This window comes from Oryzias melastigma, linkage group LG9 (assembly GCF_002922805.2).
Source record: "Oryzias melastigma strain HK-1 linkage group LG9, ASM292280v2, whole genome shotgun sequence".
NCBI classification, from domain to species: Eukaryota; Metazoa; Chordata; class Actinopteri; order Beloniformes; family Adrianichthyidae; genus Oryzias; species Oryzias melastigma.
In genome coordinates, this window is record NC_050520.1 from 6,061,403 (window position 1) to 6,079,200 (window position 17,798).

Consider the following 17,798-nt stretch of genomic DNA (forward strand, 5'->3'; position numbering starts at 1 on the left):
TTTAGGAGCAATCATGAACAGAGATGGGTTTATACTCACAGGGAATTCTCAGGTACTTTTTTAGGCTTTAAACATCCACTCCAATGAAAATAGTGTTTTTAGAATATTCTTGTAGCGTTTTTCTCATGATGGAGGAAATATATAGAAAAAATGTAAAGATTAAAACTGTTTCAGAGGATAAAACCAGCTGTTTATAAAAGTTCTCAGTTGTGACACAGCAACTGCAATTCTGATGCACCCACTAACAGACAAATAGATCCATTAACGTCTTCATTTTACTCTGGTACCAGTGGAGTTATTTCTACTAGCCGACAGAAACAAATGTGTGGTAAATCAGTCTTACTTCTGTGGTCACTTGTTTTCAGACAAAAGCCCAGATGTCCAAACAGAAAATGTAGGAGACCAACCTCCAAACATCAACAAGTTGGTTCTACTGAAATCTGTCAGGACAAGACCGGTGAGCATCTAGAGTCCAATCTGAGAGGTTGATCTGGGTGTAAAGGCTGTCGGTGGTGACGAAACGGAGGGGCACTGCGTTTGTTTGTTTGAGCGGGTCTAACAGCATCAAACACAATACAAACACATTTACACACACTCTGGGGTCACAGCTGAAACACCACACAAAGAAGAATGCAAACAAAATCATGGCGTTGAATGAGGATGAGGAAAAACATGCTCTGTTCCAACTAATCTCAAGGTTTACGCTTGAACGTTTGGATTGCAATAATATAAACATTTAGATTTCAATCAATGGAAACCAAGAAACCACCAAAGTTAATTAACAAGATAGCGGTCAGTCATGTCATCTGAAACCATTTACAGCTGTTTGTCTTTGAGTTTTAACAATAAAACAATGGTAATATTTGCTTTCTATCTGCACATTTTCTTTGTTTCATTGATCAAATAAATTGTTTCAAAGAAAAAGCTTTAATGAGCTATAAAATGACTGCAGGGTTTTCCCTTTTCCTCATGTCTAGCATGTAAGTAAACTACAAACTGCACAAAATTGCTTTTTTTTACTTGTCTTAAATTTTACTTTATTTAGCTTCAATGATTGAGCTAAAAAATCATTTGAATACATTTATAAGGAACTTGAAAAATTAACCCTCCAGTTGATATTTTTGGGATGTTTGTGCTTCACAAGTTCAACATAAGAGACAAAAAACTACAGATAATTTTAGTACGTAGTTGTGCCTGTGAATATTTTCCATCTGTTGTTGAACATTGAGACACTGATTTTTTCTTTAACAAACATAAAATCATTCTCTCTAATGCCTAAAATAGCCTGCCCCTTTTTTTATTTAATCGTTCTCTCGTGATAAGGAGATCCACTATCTCATTATCACTAGAAAATGAAATAACGAGATAGTGAAATAATGATGTGATACGTTCACTGAGCTCCAAACACTAGCGGTCTTAAACAACCACTCAGCCTAACTCAGTCCGCTACAATATTTTTTACATTTTAATACAAACCTCAGCAAAACAAGGCAGTTGGTCAGAGAAAAAAATGACACACATAAATCAATCAATTGTGAATGGATCCGTTTTTCTGGAGTTTAACATTTTCTCTGATAAACTGCTTTGTTTTGCTGTGGATGTTCGGAGCTCAGTGAATGCACCACACGGAGAAGCTCGTCTGCCCAAGGGTCTGTCATTTAACGTGTTCGGGAGAGTTTGGGAAATGAAGGGAGGGGACTAGTGCCTGAGATGGAATTAAGGTGTTTGAGGGGCGTAGACACACTAATTAATCAAAAAATAAACAAACAAAAAAACACTTTTGGGGAGTGTTTTCTTCTGCTGTTTTTGTTTTTAACCACAAAATAAAAAAGTCTCAACGATTTAGTGCAGGAAAAGGGAGAGAGGGAGGCCACAATATATTCTTCATTGTCTTGTTATCATGAGAAAACAAAGCTAATTTTCTTGTGATAACTAGATAGTGAATCTTGTTATCAGAAAAAAATTAACTACGTTTTCTTGTGATAACATGATCCACTAGTATGTTCACGAGAATATATATCACGAAAAAAAAAACTTTATTTTCCTGTGATAATGAGATCCCCTATCTCATTATCACGAGAAAATAACTATGTTTTCTTGTGATAATGAGATCCACTATATTGTTATCACGAAATACGAGAAAACGAAGTTCATTTTCTCGTGATAACGAAATAGTGGATCCCGTTATCACAATAAAACAGTTCATTTTCTCGTGATAATGAGATAGGGGATCTCATTATCACAGGAAAATAAAGTTTTTCTTCGTGATATATATTCTCGTGAACGTAATAGTGGATCACGTTATCACAAGAAAACTCTACATTGTCCTGTTATCACGGGAAAACAAAGCTAATTTTCTTGTGATAATGATATAGTGGATCTCGTTATCAAGAAAGCAAAGTTCATTTTCTTGTGATAATGAGACAGAGGATTTAATTTTCAGAAGAAAACAAAGTTCATGTTCTCGTGATAAGAGATAGTGAATGGATAAGGAAATAGTGGATCTTGTTATCACAAGAAAACAATAAAAAAAAGTAGGACGGGCCGTTTTCGGTTTCTGTAGGAGAAACCCACTATTTGCAAGACATACAAACACCCTCAGGAGCTTTATCTCTGGTAACAAATGTTGAAATGAAGTTCACATGCAACATTAAATTTTGGTCATAGCAAATAAAAAACAGGGTCATTTTGGACACAAATGATTTCCAATAAGCAGGTCTCTTTGGACAGAGCATGTTGGATGTGAAACATGTCATCATACAACATTTAAAGATGTAACTGATGTCCTTTCTATTAGCAATCATTGTGTTTTAGATGCGTTTTTCCAAAATACCTTTTAGATTTCATTATTTAGCCTCATTTTTAGAAGCTCAGAGGAAACCTTTCCTGACTGTTTAGGAGTTTACAAGCAGCATTTAGCATGCAAACACTTACAATCATTTGTAAAAATTTTCAAGAAACATTTAAATATGTTGGGATTATTTCAGAAACAGCAAGAAACAAAAGAAGGCTGAAATGAACAGAAAAGAAAGTTTTTGTGTTAGATTTTCTGCTAAATGATTTCAAACGGCTTCGAAATGACTCCTCTGTAACCTTTTCATTTTTTAATGCACATTCACATGAGCCAGACTTTAATGACCCACTCCAATAATCATTTGACCTATTGTAAAAGTATTTCTTAATTGTGATTTTGTCTTTTTTTTGCCAAATATCAAAAAACTTGTATCATATTCTTGGATATAGTTTTTGCGGAGCAAAGGTAGTTCATCAGAGATTCATTGTGGTCGGGAGTGTTGGCGGGGAGCAACCCCGCCCCCTTCCCCATTGCCACAAACTCGGAACAGAGTATTTTCTATGTCACAAATACAAATATAATCTTTTTCCAACTGTATTTTTCCATCTGCAATTGATTCACAATTTGAATAAAGAAATGTTCAGAAAAGCAATTTTAAGCTTAATCTTCTTAATATTTCCTCCATCATCATAAAAAAAATGCCACAAGAACATGTTAAAACCTAAAAATACGGTTTTCATCAGAGTGGGTCTTTAAATTTAAAAAGGCAAATAAAAAATGTAAACACTTCAGAGTAAACGTAAAAACTTGAAAAACTGCTAGTGCTTAGAATGGTATAAAACAAATGAAATCAACATTTTTCTTTTTTGTTAGTTTTTCAAATGTGTTGTTTTAAAGTCATACAGGTTTAGCCTCCTGGTTTACCTTCATCTCAAAGCCTCCAGATATATACAGAGTACATAGGCAAATGCATCATGACGCTTCTGTCACAGCTGAGAGTTTACATGTACAAAAAAAAAAAAAAATCTACCACACGTTTGTGGCAAAAAGTTATGTTTCAGGATGTTTTTCGAGCTCTCCAGACTCACTCACACATCCTCAAGTAAAAGCCACTTCAGAAAAAAAGAAAAAAAAATCTCTGTGCTTAGTTCCATTTGTTCTTTTTAACCCACAGCCAGACAAGAAGTCAGAAGATGTCAGTCCAAGAAGGTGTTTGGTTTGTTCCGCTCCAACGTTATATACACTAAAGAGAAAGTGTGCACAGATGACGGTGATGTCTGGCACCGAGGCGTGGATGACCTCGCCGCTCAGCTCTCTTTAATAGATGACCTCGTAGACTGTTGCTTTTTTGTCTCCTGAGCCCGTCACAATGTACTTATCATCAATAGAGATGTCACAGCTCAGCACTGAGGATGACTCCTTTGACTGTGAGGGGAATAAAAGACACGTCTCAGCGCAGGAGAAAAAAACAACGCGGCTAAGAGCCTTTATTTTGACAGAAAAGCGTTCACCGGAAAATTGGAATAATTAATTATCTCCTCTAATCCGAACCCACTCTCCCTGCACTTCTGTTCTGAGACTGATTGCTGAAAATTCAGCTAGTGAAGTCACTCCGGGAATGAAAGCTTTTAGATTTAGCCGTTTTCAGCACTTTTACCCTTACATATTTTTCAATAATGTACAATTTAACCTTTTTGCTGACCTTGCTCACACAACCACTTTATATGAGTGAGGAAAAAAAAAAAAAAAAAAAAAAAAACGGGTTAGACATCTTTCTTACAGGTTTGCAGTGAAGCTTCTGGTAAATGTACAGAGCAGTTCTGAACTCTCAGCTGCTGCTGAGGGGTCATTATATTCCCTTTGGATGCTCTTTCACACTAACCTGGAATATGCTGGCTCCATATGGGGTTCTCCAGGCGTTGAGCAGATTGTCTTTCCCTGTGCTCACAAACCACTTGCCTGGAGACAAAAAAAAGAAAATTGAGCTTGTAAAATGCTGAAATGATACACACATCAATTTTGTCACTTTAATTTTTCTAACATAAATCTTGATCTAGATTTAAACACTCAATTTGGTGTCATAAAGCTACAAAAATCAAAGATGACAACAACATGAACACATCGGTCTGGGTTTCTTTAGGTCCATTCATGGTTGGGGTATCCGGCAATGTTTTAGTACAGCTTGGGTTGAATAAAGTTTTAAAAAATCTAAAAATTCAAAATAGACCTAAACTAAAAAGTTAACCGTTTAAATGTAAAAATAAGTCTTCACTTGATAATCCACCAGCACATTATTAAGAAATTCAGCCACAAACAGTAAAATAACCCATAGAACTACTACTACTACTTTTGTACAGACTGATTTAGCATAAAAGGAAAACAATTTCAAAATAAAATACCAAATGATATACAAAGAATATAAGTCATTTGAGCAACTAAAATAAAAAGCTGGTCATTTGATTATTTACTATTTGTATTTAAAATGTCATTTATAGATGTATCACATACAGTATAAATATTATTTCTATAAAGCCCTAAAAAGACAAATTTATGATTTTAATAACTATCACCTCGATTTGTACGTGCATAATTCCTGATTTGTGCGTACGTAATTCTTGATTTACAACTCATAATACATTATTTGCATAAGTACAAAAATTATGAAAATAGAAAAAGTAAAAAATGCAATTTACACATGCACAAATTAAAATGACAACAGCTTGACACTAATTACACACGCAAATCTTTAAAAATGACTCACAAATCACTTGTTAAACACAAACAAAACCTCAGTTACGCACAAATCTGTGGTGAGACTCTTATAACGTCTCAGAAATTCGTCCCTGAGTGATGCGTCTAAATACTACAAGAATTCTGGGTCATCTGAGTTCTCTTATCAACCATTATAAACTTAAATTGTGAATGATATCCAGTGAAACTTTACATTGTTCCACTTTCTTAAACAGATATGCTCGATAAATAACATTTAAAAAGTCTAAAGAAGCATTTATGAAATACTTATTCCTTTAAAAAATAAAAATATTTCCCAGAACTACACAAAGAAAACGCACGAATCCTTAATTACGTGCAAATCAGGAATTATGCACGGACAAATGGGAGTGATACTTATTTCTCTCCTTACCACTGTAAATAAAGGGTATTTTATTCCTACAAACACAAAATTCAGTCAATTTAGTTAATAAAACTTCGGTTTAGCTTCTTTACTTTTAATGTTTGGATGAAAAAATGAAGCTGCTGTAAAGCAAATTTAAAAAGAAAAACTTAAATTTAGCAGTTAAATATTTTTTATTTGTCTTTTTTTTAAATCGTCTTGTATAAGAAACTCTCCAGTCCAACATTATTACACCTCTGTCTCTATTGACTATAAACGTGTATTCAGGACCGCAGGTCAAAGATCACACTCATGACATAATACTGTTGTCAAAAATGCTGGATTCTTACCACAGTGGGCAAATCTGAGTGACAGCACGCAGCTTTCATGCAGGTGGAGCTGGTACTTGTCAGGTTTGGTGACATGCAGAACCTCCACATTACTGTTCTCCATCCCCACTGCCAACCACTCGCCCGTCGGACAATATCCCAAAGAGAAGATCTGCAAAACGCCAGTGTGAGACAATGACAGTCATTTACTCAAAACTCCTGCCTAAAAACTATTTTTCCTGATGCTTAACCTTAAAAAAAGCCCCCACAGGAACCCTTCGTGGCCTCGATAAACCTCCTAAACTCAGTGGTATTTATTTCCCCTTTGAAATTTGTGGGTATAAATTTGAAAAGATGAAGAAAAAAAAGGGGGGCAGATAAGAACTTTATCAGTCACATCTGCCTGTCAGCTTTGCACCCCGTGAACTGTCTTTAATGCACACTCACATTCTCATGTGCACACGGAGGCTGCCAAATGGGCCCGTTCAGGAAAATTGCAGTAATGGTCTATTATTGCTACTTTTCGTCTCACCTGAAAAGGATAAATTCTAACAGCAAGTATTATTAGTGCTAAAAGTATGTGAGGAAAGATTACAAAAAAAATCTAAAAGCTCAGGGTGGCCTTTAGTGTGGGCTAAATGCTCTGAACTGAAGTTGTAAATTACTGCAATAAATCAAAAGCAGAGACAGTAATCACACAAGCTGTAAATGGCAGTGAGTTGTCCTATGATGCACAATTTTTGATCAGTCTAACACTTTAACTTAACCACAAAATCAGAGAAATCTCTACATCTTTTCGATATAAGCAAACAAATATCTAATGTTGGTTTAAACATTTAAAATTTCACATCATTTGGTTTATGAAAAGGATTTGTGTTTTGTATCCACCTGGGAGGTGAAGTCATGCTGCTGAAGCTGCCGTCCCTCCCTCAGATCCCAAGAGCGGACCGTGTTGTCTAGACCTCCGGTCCAGAGCTTGGTGCCGTCGTTGGAGATGTCTATACAGCTGGCTCCATCGGTGTGGCCCTGGAACTGCCTGGGAAAACAGCAAAGTCCCATTTGTTTCCAAATATAATAAAAATATTTAAATCAATTGACCTATAATTGCTAAGCCTGTATGTTTAGTCTTTGACATTAAAGAGCCATTCTAATCTTTTTTTGAGCTATTTCAAAAGTGTTCCCAGTCATTTTTTAATTTTCATATTATTTCTTTTAAAAATAGATGTCTGCTCTCATCTTAATTTCCCTCTCAGGGATGCAGTTTAGCAAAAATCTCTGTTACTGAGAACTCTCTGTTTACACGCTCTCCTGCTAGCTTACAGACTTCACAACCTTAACAATACCAGTGGAAAAAAAAAAGATAAGCAAGCAAGTTGTACAGCTTTTGGATACACATTTCAGATCGAATGAGGAAAACAAAGACGTACATGGATCTATCTGTCTGTAAGTGGATGCATCAGAATGGAGCAGAGCAGGAAGCTTGTTCCCCACCCAGCATTTAATAAAATGAGTTCTTTTTAAGCAACCTTTTTGTCAACTCCTGATTCACACCATTCTGAATAAAGAAATAATAAATGGCATTTTGAGCCCTATGTTGATTAAATTTCATAAGAAAAATATCACAAAAACATAAAAAAACACAATTTTAAACAAGGTGAGTTTTTAAGATATTAGTATTTTAAAAGAGGGTAAATGTGGATATTTAATATTTGGATCAATAAAGGTAGAATCGTGGAATCAACGGCTGTATTTTGTTAAAAACCCTTAAAGATTTTATGCTTATCATATACGACTAATATCTGTTATAATAAAAGAAAGAAAATCCACAGAAAACCAGCATAAGACAATCATTTACTGGAATCTATCAAAAATAAGACCTAATTGATCATTTAAGAAATTATGAAAAAATATCCTTCTCCGCTGTAATTTTATGTTTATATAATCCATTGAAAAAAATAGTCAAATGTGCTTGTAGATTCAATTGTAAAACCAATCAACTAGTATTACCTCCTTATATTTAAAATATAAAAATATAAAAAATGATGGTTCCCCTAAAGGGATATCAAAGTTAAAAAAATGGTTACTATCTGATGTACACCAGATACTAACTGAAAAAAATTGTTTTTTTTAATTGAAGTAAAATATATATATATATTTGTTTCTAGTTACTAGCTAGATAGCTATCAGATAGTAACTGGTGTGCACTAGATAGTAACTGATTTTTCTTTTTTTAATTAAAGTGAAAAATAAAAAAAAATCTTAAAAATATATACAGATGTATATCTATATTTTATATAGATATATAAATATATTTTCTTTTTTTTCTAAAAATTTAAGTAAAAATGCTTTTTTTACCTTCAATTGTTAGAAATGTATTCATTTTAACCTATTTCTTTTACTTCATTGTCCCTTTAGGGGCTCTGTACATAAGTATGAGATACAAATAAAAAATAAATTAAAAATAAACACAGATTTGGCTAACTTTAATTCAGTGTAAGATACATTAATACATATATTTTTTCAGATTTATTTTAAAAAATATGTCAAAGACAGGGGCTGCACGGTGGCGCAGTGGTTAGCGCTCTTGCCTCACAGTGAGAAGGCCCCGGTTCGAATCCCGGCTGGGACCTTTCTGTGTGGAGTTTGCATGTTCTCCCCGTGCATGCGTGGGTTTTCACCGGGGACTCCGGCTTCCTCCCGCCGTCCAAAAACATGCTTCATAGGTTAATTGGTGACTCTAAATTGCCCCTAGGTGTGAATGTGAGAGTGAATGGGTGTGTGATTGAGGCCCTGTGACAGACTGGCGACCTGTCCAGGGTGTACCCCGCCTTCGCCCATCAGCAGCCGGGATAGGCTCCGGCACCCCCGCGACCCCGAAAGGGAAGAAGGGGTCAAGAAGATGGATGGATGGATGTCAAAGACAGACAAGACGCTTAATACAAAAGTCAGGTTCGATAATGGGGTTTGTTTTCTTTAGAGCAGAAGGTTGAGTGGACCTGCACTTGAAGATCTTAGAGCTTCATGGGAGGTTTGTAGTATAAATACAATACAACATAATGTTAACCTTTCCAACTCAATTGTTCTAACAGCAGAATATAAGCAGGGAAAAAAATTGGAAATTTGGTCGGTTAAACCCTTTTTTGAGATGTAACTGTAACAGACAGACATGCACTGTATCACATAACATGGAGGTCACTGAGACCTAAAATTATGAGAGAAGAGATGGTGTCACAACAAAGGTGGTTCCCATCCAAACCCAGTCTGACAGCTCCCTCAAGCTTTTAGGATCACGTGACCAGGTGTTGTTTTCCAGTCATTTCCAACCAGCATGCAGTGCTTCAGGAACATAATACATAAAAGCAGCACCCCATCACGTCTAATGTACTTCTTTCCCCCCACTGTTATTGATTTCCATAGGGGACAGTATTCAATTTTGCCCACAAAAATCAAAGAGAAGAGAAGCACCTCTGAAAATCCACCGGACTCGGAGCTGGATCAAATGACGGTCAATATGAAACGGAATAGACGGATCTGACGCATACAGACATCCCAGTTATTATCTTATTTGGTTTTCTGTGTCTAAGACCAAAAAGAGGCCACTGTTCAACTCAATTAAAATTGACACTTACTCAGCTAATGGTGCTGATTGGTCGGTAACAAGCTTACCTCCAGCAATCTTTGGGCAGATTGTATTTACCAGTATGTTTCATAAACAATATATTTTCTACTATACCTGGGGATCCTTCTCCAACCTGAGATCCTGGACACTAGAATCATCCATCTATCCATTCTCTAAACCCGTTTTATCTTTAACCCTTCTACTGTTGGGGGTAGTACACCCCAGACAGGTCGCCAGTCTGTCATAGAGCCAAAATCATACACTAATATTCACATATAGGGACAATTTCACATTCTTCCCTGTTTTTCAACATACCCTGCACTGACATATTTCTAAGGTAAGTAGGCATGAATAGGGCTTGGACACCTGCAGACACAGCAGCCCTCGAGGCCTGGAGCTGTCTATCCCTGATTTTGAGTGATCAATTAACCTATGAAGCATGTTTTTTGACTGTAGGAGGAAGCCGGAGTCCCCGGAGAAAACCAAGACACCCACGGGGAGAGATACAGAAAGGTCCCAGTTGGGATTTGAACCAGCGCCTTCATTGCTGTGAGGCAAGAGAGTAAACCACTGCGCCATCGTGCAGCCTACACTAGAACCATCACTATTTTAATCACTTTAACGACCCACCCCAATGAAAATCCTGTTTTTTAATGTGTTCTTGTGGCCTTTTTTTGTCATGTTGGTACATATATAAAGTCTATAACAATTGAACCAATTTCTGTTTCTATGATCTCACTGATTGATCTGTCTGAGACCGAATCAAATCAAACTATAACATTATCAACTGTTTCAAAATAAGAGAACTCGATAATTAATCTTGGAAAACACCATTTGGATTGAGACAGGCCTATTTTACAATAACTTTGGAAACACTAACCCGGCAAGTGTTACAGATTAGGGGCGATTCAGGAGCGGTTTAGCTACGACAGATGACTCACATTGGCCTCAGGATTGCTGCATCCACCTTGCAAAACTCTAAATTCACGTAGGCTCAAGCGATAACCCGCCATTTAAATGGGAAGTACTCCCCCTTTATTTGTGGAAGTTCAGCTCTGGCAAAACAAATTCGCAGAGACCAGATCGCAGAGGTTGAACGAGATCGTCTGCACTGGGATTTCCTCTCGCACTTTTAAAGTTACGTAAAGACTGTGGTGGTCGCTTCGGAGCCTAACGCTTGCCATGGGAACCCAGGGTGAGCGTCATCACAGCAGACAACAGAAAATGATCAACCATTATTACAGTCCAGTATGTGGAAACACTTTGAATTTTCCAAAGACGTGACTGAACCACTAAAACGAATCATTCAGCCGCTAATAAAGAAAATTAAGATAAAAACTGTGTTTCAGAGTGTTTTTTTATTCAAGTTATTGTGAATCACGAGCAAACAATAAAATGTTGTATGAAAAAGCCAGTAGCCATGATGCAGCCCCTTTTGTTGGCGGGACACAACCTCCCTGATCCGCTCCATTTTGATGCATCCACATGCAGACAAATAGATCCTTGTACGTCTTTATTTTCCTCTTCTGAACTGTCGTCTGGCTCAGAACTGTAAGACTTTATTTCTCTAGCATTACTCACCGTATTGGTTGGTAATGTTAGTTTAGGGTTGTGAGGGGCTGTAAGCTAGCAGGAGAGAGTGTAAACAAAGGGATGATGGGAAATGACGACGGGCTAACTCAGAGTCAACAGTCTCCTCCACAACTCAGAGGTGAATTTCTCATTTCTGGTGCTTTGCAGAAACTATGTTTTAGAAAACAACACAGATCTTTTAATTTTGTCTCATTACAACATATTCATAATTAAAAGACCACTGGGAATGCTTTAAAATTGATCCAAAGATGACTGAAGTGTGGTTTTAATGTATGTTTCTGGACAATTGCGGAGAACAAACTGTTTCCCCCATTGACTTACCTAACCAGAGTTTGGTTGTGGAGATCCCAAACGGCGATGTTTCCATCAGAACAGCAGGAGAAGCAGACTTTAGAGTCGGGGCTGATGGCCAGAGCATAACACGCCGGCGCCGACGATGTAAGTTCTGCTTTGATCCGAGGAGTCGGTGTAGCCAAATCCCAGATCGACAAGGTGCTCGCCTCGCCCCCCACGATGAGAGTCCGTCCGTCCGGAAGAAGGCGGCAGGACCGGATGTAGTTATCTCTGTTCTGATGTTACAGAAGAAAGAAGCGTCGGAGACAGCGCTTACAGTTACAGGAGTTAACGTCATGGTTTCGTGTTGCACTCACAAGGCAGTCCAGCTGGGAAACGGGGGTCTTGTTTCCTGGGTGACTGATGTCCCACACCTTCACGCAACCCTTGCCACCAGTGTAGACATGGCGTGTCGGGTTACTGATGGTAACCGCACACACCACCTCCCCGTGGCTTAGAGTATTGATCTGTCGAGCGTGGCGAGGAATGTTTGGGCCAATCAGCGCATCTGGAGGAAAAGGAACAGGCTGCATTTGTCCGTCGGCGCTCACGTGAAAGGAGTACGCTCTAGAAGAACAGTTGAGACGAGACAGAGATTAAGAACAACGGGGAAGACTGAAAGCTTTGATTGAGCGGGAAATGTACTTACGGCTTCCCGCCAGGAATTCCCGACAGGTTAGGAGGAAGGCCAGGGACACGAATTTGATGGTGAGGATCAAAACCCACCTAAAGAGTTTGAGACAGATACTTCAACACAATATATTCAACCCAAACACTCCAAAATAGTAGAATCAAAAACGTCACAGAAAATAGCTCGACGTCATAGTCGAGAGAAATGATTTACCACTTGTGTGCGTCCGTAGGCTGCCACAGCAGCAGCAGCCACTGCACTCATCTGCGGGGAGATGTTATGGAGGCCAGTGTAGGCTGCTCCTGCTCCACTCAGCTCTCCGTTCATACCCGGGTGAGGAACCATCCCGAAGGGACTCGGGTAAGCACAGGGAACCGTTAGTGGAAGAAGAGCAGGACCTGCAAGAGAAGAACAATGTGCCACATGAGACTAAGTTTGATCACATCTTTGTTAAAGTAAATATCTGCTCTAATCTTAAATTATGTCTCAGAGAGGGCCTTAGTCTAACTGAAATCCTAATAAAAGTCCATAAATCTACTGAAATTGCTGTAGCCATACGGAGGGTTAACCTACTGTTGGTTTTCGGGTTGTCCTGGCCCGTGGAGGTTTGTAAAGAGAAGTGATTGCATCCTACAGCCACAATTTGCACATATTGCATGGATAGAAATTGGTCACACGTGAATATAAGTGAAAAAGTGAGAAAATGTGTGGTCTTTACCTGAATATTTCCACGTATGTAGCACGAAAGAACCATGTTAAAACCAAGTAAGAAACCACACAAAGAACACGTAAACTTGTGCTTCATTGAATTTCTTCACTTTGCATTCAGAGAACAGGGCAGAACTCAGCACACGTCAGAACCATGGATAGCACCCACGCGGGGAGGCTGCCCTCTGTCTGCCCCTCTGGCCGCCTGCGCACAGTCCCCAGAGTATTACTAATTCCTGTTCTCTTCACACTGCATTTCCCATCAGCCCCTGCAGCTCCTCCCAGGAGCTCCTCAGCTGCTTCTCATCTCCAATCACCCTCAGCAGCTTATGGTCAGAGCGCCAAGCTCAGTGCGAAGTATTGTTCTCACTGCAATTCTGAGCGTCTCTATATTCTGCCCGTATCGTTGCCGACCTGTTTCTGAACTCTTCCCTTTCATGTCAGCCGCCTGCTTTGACTCCTTCCGGCCCTTGACCACCGTCTGCCTCACCTCTGACAACGCCAAGCCGTGCCTGACCTTCACCTAACTCCGACCACCGTCTGCCGCTGTCTCTGACATCTCCAAGCCATGCCTGACCACCGCCTGTCTGACCAGCATCTACTCCTCAACTCTTTCATAAATACTGCAAATGGATCCAACCACCTCTAACTCCGTGTTACACGCCACGTTTTCTTTTAAGGCTGATGTTATTCACACGTATTTATGTCGACCAACATAAAAACTGATGGAAATTCTTGTTGACGACACATAATACTTGCATATTTTAAGTGAGTTCAAAGTTAAATTTTGCTGAAGTGCTGAACCAAGTCATTTTTTTGGTCCTATAACTGATATTCCAGTGTTTCATTAAACAAAAAAAAAATCAGGATTCATCAAAATGAACTAGATAAAATTGACATTCCTCACCAACTTCAGAACTGGATTATGACAATCCTAAACTGGTTTTAAGTTTCTTGACCGGATGATTTGGCGCCTTTATAAACAGACAGACATAAATGTAATAGATCTGGTATCAGAACTCGCCTAGTGCCTCCACTCCTACGGGTTTACTGACTGCAGACCTCAGGCCTGTGGTGGTGCTGCTGCTGGGGGGGCCTTCAGAGCGCGATGTGGGGGTGCTGGACTTGGACACAGGAGTTGTTGATTTTTCATTCTACAACATAAAAGTACATAAAGAAGTTTAATCTTTAAAAAAAAACAAAGTTTTAATCAACTGAAATTCATAAATGAACCTTTTATAAATTACTTTTCTCATATGCTTTTCTTCAGTGATTGTCTGACTGTTACACGTATATAAAAATAGAATCCTATCTGGAGAAATAACAAAAATGAGAGATCAGAAAGACAATTTCCTAACTGACTCACCAAATTAATCTCTTTGGACTTTGATGAGGGTGTACTGCTGGAGGAGGCGATAGAGGAAGGACTCAGCGGGGCATCTTTTTTTGACAAGCGGGATTTGTCCAATCCGTTCTCCCGAGGAGAGTGGGCGGGACTTCCTCGAGGAGAAACGGCGTCCTGTGGCAGATGAGCACAGATGAGGATGAGGGGGAGATGTTTTCCTCTCTATCAAGGGGAAACGCAGATCATGCAGCACTCTGAAATCTTCAGTACCTCATTGGAGACATCCACAACCAGGTTGTCGTCGCTCTTCTCTCCGTCACTTTCCTGGGATTTATAGAAATCTTTCAGTTTTGTACATGTGGAAAGCTTCGACGCTGTTTACTAACTGCTTACATTTAAAGATCTCAATGAAACAAATTGTGTGGCCAAAAGAACATTTACAAAAAAACTATTTAATCATAAAAATGATTACATGTTACTTGTAATCAACTGTTTGGTATCCAATTATTGGTCACGTGACTCATTTAATTTTAAAAAAGTGTTTCCAGTGTAGTTTTGTGAAAAATCTCCATTTCAATAACCACCTCCTCCAAACGCAAAAACTTTTTTAGTTAAATGTGAGTTTTTTCCGAAATTGTTGTGTTTCAATTAAGCAAATTTATTATTGCAAATCCATTTTGTATAATTTTATAGTCAATGGAAACACAGCTTATGTCTGCTAAGAGAGAACTCTCACGTAGCGCGTGGACGTCAGCTCTTTGTCTTCAGTCTTCTGTTTCTTGCTGTCAGACGAATAATCGCTGGAACTTCGGTGCTTCTCTCCAGTCCGAAAACTGGCTGATGGAGACACAGATGAGCTCTGAAACAGGAAAAGGAAAAAAAATTAAGTTAAACTAGCAAACTTTTCTATAATTATAAAAACTAAATAAATTAAATAGTTTAGTGTTTTAATAACACAATATCTTTTTCTATTGTTTTGAAACCATACACAAAAAAATAATGAAAAGAAATTGGACATCCAATAAAAGCCTGTATATTTTCCCTAAAATTTTGAACAAATACACATTTAATATAAATGTGAACATTTCTGACTGATCCAACTGATAATACTTAAAATTAAAAATATGTTTAAGCCCATTTTAAACTTTCTATAAAATGTTATTTCAAAATAAGGTAATTTCTGCTAATATTTAAGTTCAGACACTTAAGACACATTTAAGGGACTGATAGATGCCACAAAAATGTCTCTCGATGGAGCAAAAATAGATAATAGTAGGTCAAAACCTTGACCTCCATTGAAATATGAATTTTTGTTCAGATTTTTTTTCTTTAAGTAGAATAATATTAATGTTTTAGTTCATTTTTTCCTTTATAGAACAGTTTCAAGATAAGATTGGACGTTGATATGAACACTTTTTGAGACAGAGCTGATCGTTTAATGAGGGTGCCTTCATTTCTTCAAGCCTGTATAAATTACAGAAATCTAAAGGCATGAAAAAAACAAACATAAAATTATGTGTGTATGGTTGTAAAGTGTTTACATAATTTTAAATATTTTTGACTTATTCAAATAAGGACAAATTTTCGATCTCCTAAAGTAGGAAAAAAAAAAGAAAAAAAAAGAATAACCAAATCCATGTACTATTCATGACATTTCCAAAAATGTGTATTTATGCTATGCAAAGTATAGACAAATGCCTTAAATAGATACAAATAGTAATAATATTAAAGCACAAACTCAAAATTAGTAGATATTTTTGCTTAATAAAACAAAAATGTTTTTTTTATAAAAGTTTGTTTAATTTGAGCTAATTGTATGCAAATTAATTTCTTTCTAGTTTAGTTTCTTGTTGTAAATCTTGTGTTTTGTTGTGTTCAGTTTCTCCACAGTCGCAGTAAAACAGGTTTTATTTCAGTTACTCACAGCTGTGTCTGTTGATCACAGCTTTACCTGTTAAAGTCACAGTTTTTCAGTGTCAGATTCTTGCTTGTTACATTATGTGTCAGTTTTTGGTTTTGTCAAGTTTTTTTTAATTAAATATATTTTTTGTCGCCACGCTCTGCCAACTGCTTTCAGGTCTTTCATAAATCTTCATGATAAATTCATTGCTTTAAAAAAGGATCAATCACAATTTTCTATAGCAGACTGTTAAATTCATTAGATGCTAAAATTAAAGTTCTCATTTTAGAAACAGGAAAAAAAACTAAAAACTTTTCAGTTTCACAATATTAAACAGAGAAGACATTGAAAACCTGAGTTCACAACATTAAAACATGTTTTTCTTAAAATAATTAATTATTGAATCATTTAAGTACAAAAAAATATTAATAAATGCGTATTAAGAATAGTTTATTCCACATAAGAGAGTCCAAAGCGGTAATAAATTCATCATAAAATTGCATAAACCTTTACATGTATAAACTATTCTTAAAATTATCTCATGCATAACATTTGATATGCAAAAACATAATTATAACTGGCTCCTGCATATTTTGACCTAAAAGCTCAGCTTTACATCTATATTTGATCATTTCTAAACCTCCATTGCCGACCAAAGCCATCCTTTTTTTCCCAGAACTACATCATAATAAAGCTGTACAGCCTCCTTGACAGTTTGATTATACCATCATGGCATTAGGGGCAGCTGGTCCGTTGGTGTCTCCCATTCTTAATCAAATAAGGCTTCCTTTAAATATCATTACTGAAGGATTAATCTTCTTTGAGAAGCAAAGATCAAATTAAGGTCAGCTAAACATTTCCCCTCTTGCTCTGCCGGTCTCTGCTGATCTTTCCCTCTCATTGGGAGGCGCTGCTTCCCCAGCAGACGCTGGACGGAGAGAAAAAAATAAAGCACGACCTTTAGCTTGACCTTTCCACTAACTCACGCTTGTAACCTTTCCGCTGCCCTTTGCCGTGCTGCAAGTGTTGATGACAACGATTCGGTGTGGGAAAGAAGTGATGCTATGTGTGTGCGTCCCACACTATCCAGTTTACATTTTTGTGTTGTGTATGTGCAAATAATGCGGAGGTGTCAGTGCGAGTACAGGTGTGCGCACTCTTGGAGCGAGGCGGAGCGCTGTGATCCCCTCACTGTCTGTCGCCGTCTTCCCAGCCTGATTAGATTAATTAGCCTGCAAATGAGCTCTTTCAAAAACATCAAAGCAAATTAATTTAGCAGCAGAGACAAATGAAGGCAGCAGTGCGAGCACAGCGACTGTGACAAATTCAGTGGTGTGGCTGACTGAAAGCATTAATTTTCATCGACATCATATTTAGATTTGATTCCTGCGTAGAATTGACTCTTCAGGTCTTGAACATTTTATTTGTGAGGTT

General features: G+C 37.6%; 1 protein-coding gene across 1 annotated transcript in view; it reads right to left on the minus strand.

Annotated features, from left to right (window-relative positions):
* Positions 1-3,574: 3,574 nt before the first annotated feature.
* Positions 3,575-17,798, minus strand: part of LOC112148879 (transducin-like enhancer protein 4) — a 50,902-nt gene continuing 36,678 nt past the window's right edge. Inside the window, exons 9-20 of the mRNA XM_036213617.1 lie at positions 15,201-15,323; positions 14,735-14,788; positions 14,486-14,638; positions 14,163-14,273; positions 12,625-12,840; positions 12,430-12,506; positions 12,098-12,347; positions 11,769-12,016; positions 7,124-7,271; positions 6,257-6,407; positions 4,677-4,753; positions 3,575-4,219 (exon numbers count right to left, since the gene is read on the minus strand). Coding sequence (XP_036069510.1) covers positions 4,112-4,219; positions 4,677-4,753; positions 6,257-6,407; positions 7,124-7,271; positions 11,769-12,016; positions 12,098-12,347; positions 12,430-12,506; positions 12,625-12,840; positions 14,163-14,273; positions 14,486-14,638; positions 14,735-14,788; positions 15,201-15,323 — 1,716 coding nt within the window. The 3' untranslated portion in view covers positions 3,575-4,111. The remainder of the gene's footprint in view (positions 4,220-4,676; positions 4,754-6,256; positions 6,408-7,123; positions 7,272-11,768; positions 12,017-12,097; positions 12,348-12,429; positions 12,507-12,624; positions 12,841-14,162; positions 14,274-14,485; positions 14,639-14,734; positions 14,789-15,200; positions 15,324-17,798) is intronic.